General features: G+C 51.6%; 1 protein-coding gene across 1 annotated transcript in view; it reads left to right on the forward strand.

The window, feature by feature from the left end:
- Positions 1–1,037, forward strand: part of SKAP1 (src kinase associated phosphoprotein 1) — a 114,832-nt gene that overhangs the window by 84,085 nt on the left and 29,710 nt on the right. Inside the window, exon 6 of the mRNA XM_017740567.1 lies at positions 190–273. Coding sequence (XP_017596056.1) covers positions 190–273 — 84 coding nt within the window. The remainder of the gene's footprint in view (positions 1–189; positions 274–1,037) is intronic.

Below are 1,037 nucleotides of genomic sequence, written 5' to 3' on the forward strand. Positions count from 1 at the left end.
TTTTCCTGATTTTCTCCCTCTTTTCCCAGTTTTTCTCCCTCTTTTCCTGATTTTCTCCCTCTTTTCCCAATTTCCTCCCTCCTTCCCCAATTTTTTCTCCATTTCCTCCCTCTTTTCCTGATTTCCCCCCGATTTTCTCCCTCTTTTCCCGATTTTTCCCACTTTTCCCGGTTTTTTTCCCCGTTCCAGAGCCCAGCTTTTTCGGCTCCGAGTGGCACAAGCGCTGGTGCGTCCTCACCCAAAGGAATTTCTTCTACTACGCCAACGAGAAAAGTGAGTGGGAAAAGAATTCCCAACTTTCGGGAGGCTCAGGCCACGGAAAATCCCAATTCCCGGCTCCTGGAAGGGTAAATCCCGGCTGGCTTTGGTTGATTTCCCACCCGAATTCCGACTGCATGGATAAGGAATGAGGGGAAAGGGAGGGAAATGAAAGAATTCCAAGGTTTTCCTGATCCCTGGGTTGGGATTCGGCCCCAGGAGGGCCTGGATGGGAAATTTTCCAGTCGTGCTCCGTCGGATCCATGGGAACTCCAGCGGAGTTTGGGAATTGATGGATTTCCTCCTTCCCGCCCGAAACCAGCAGGAAAACCGGGAATAAACCACCCAAATCCATGGATTGCACCCAGCGGGGATGGGAATAAACTCCCGCGGGATGGAAACGAGGCTTTGTCCCTTTTCCAGGCCCTTTATCCAGGGATTTCCAGCCCTTTCTGATCCCGGAAAAGATTCCCGATCACCAGCAGGGTGGGGTTGACGCCAAAATTGGGGATTTGGGAATTTTGGGGAGAGGTGGGAATCGGGCCTTTTCCAAAGGGTGTCCAGAAGGCAACAGAGGAAAGGAAATTCCACGGGAATTCCATGGGATGGGATCCTCCTGGCATCCCTCTGGAATTTCGGTTGGGATTTTTGAGTGCGGCCGCCTGGAATCTGCTCCCACAAATCCCGGAGGAAATTCCCATGGGAAAAAAACTGATGCAGGAGGGAAAAACAGCCATGCCAGGAATTGGGAATTCCACCATCGGACATCCACAATTCCC

Source organism: Corvus brachyrhynchos, unplaced genomic scaffold, assembly GCF_000691975.1.
Source record: "Corvus brachyrhynchos isolate BGI_N302 unplaced genomic scaffold, ASM69197v1 scaffold47, whole genome shotgun sequence".
Taxonomy (NCBI): domain Eukaryota; kingdom Metazoa; phylum Chordata; class Aves; order Passeriformes; family Corvidae; genus Corvus; species Corvus brachyrhynchos.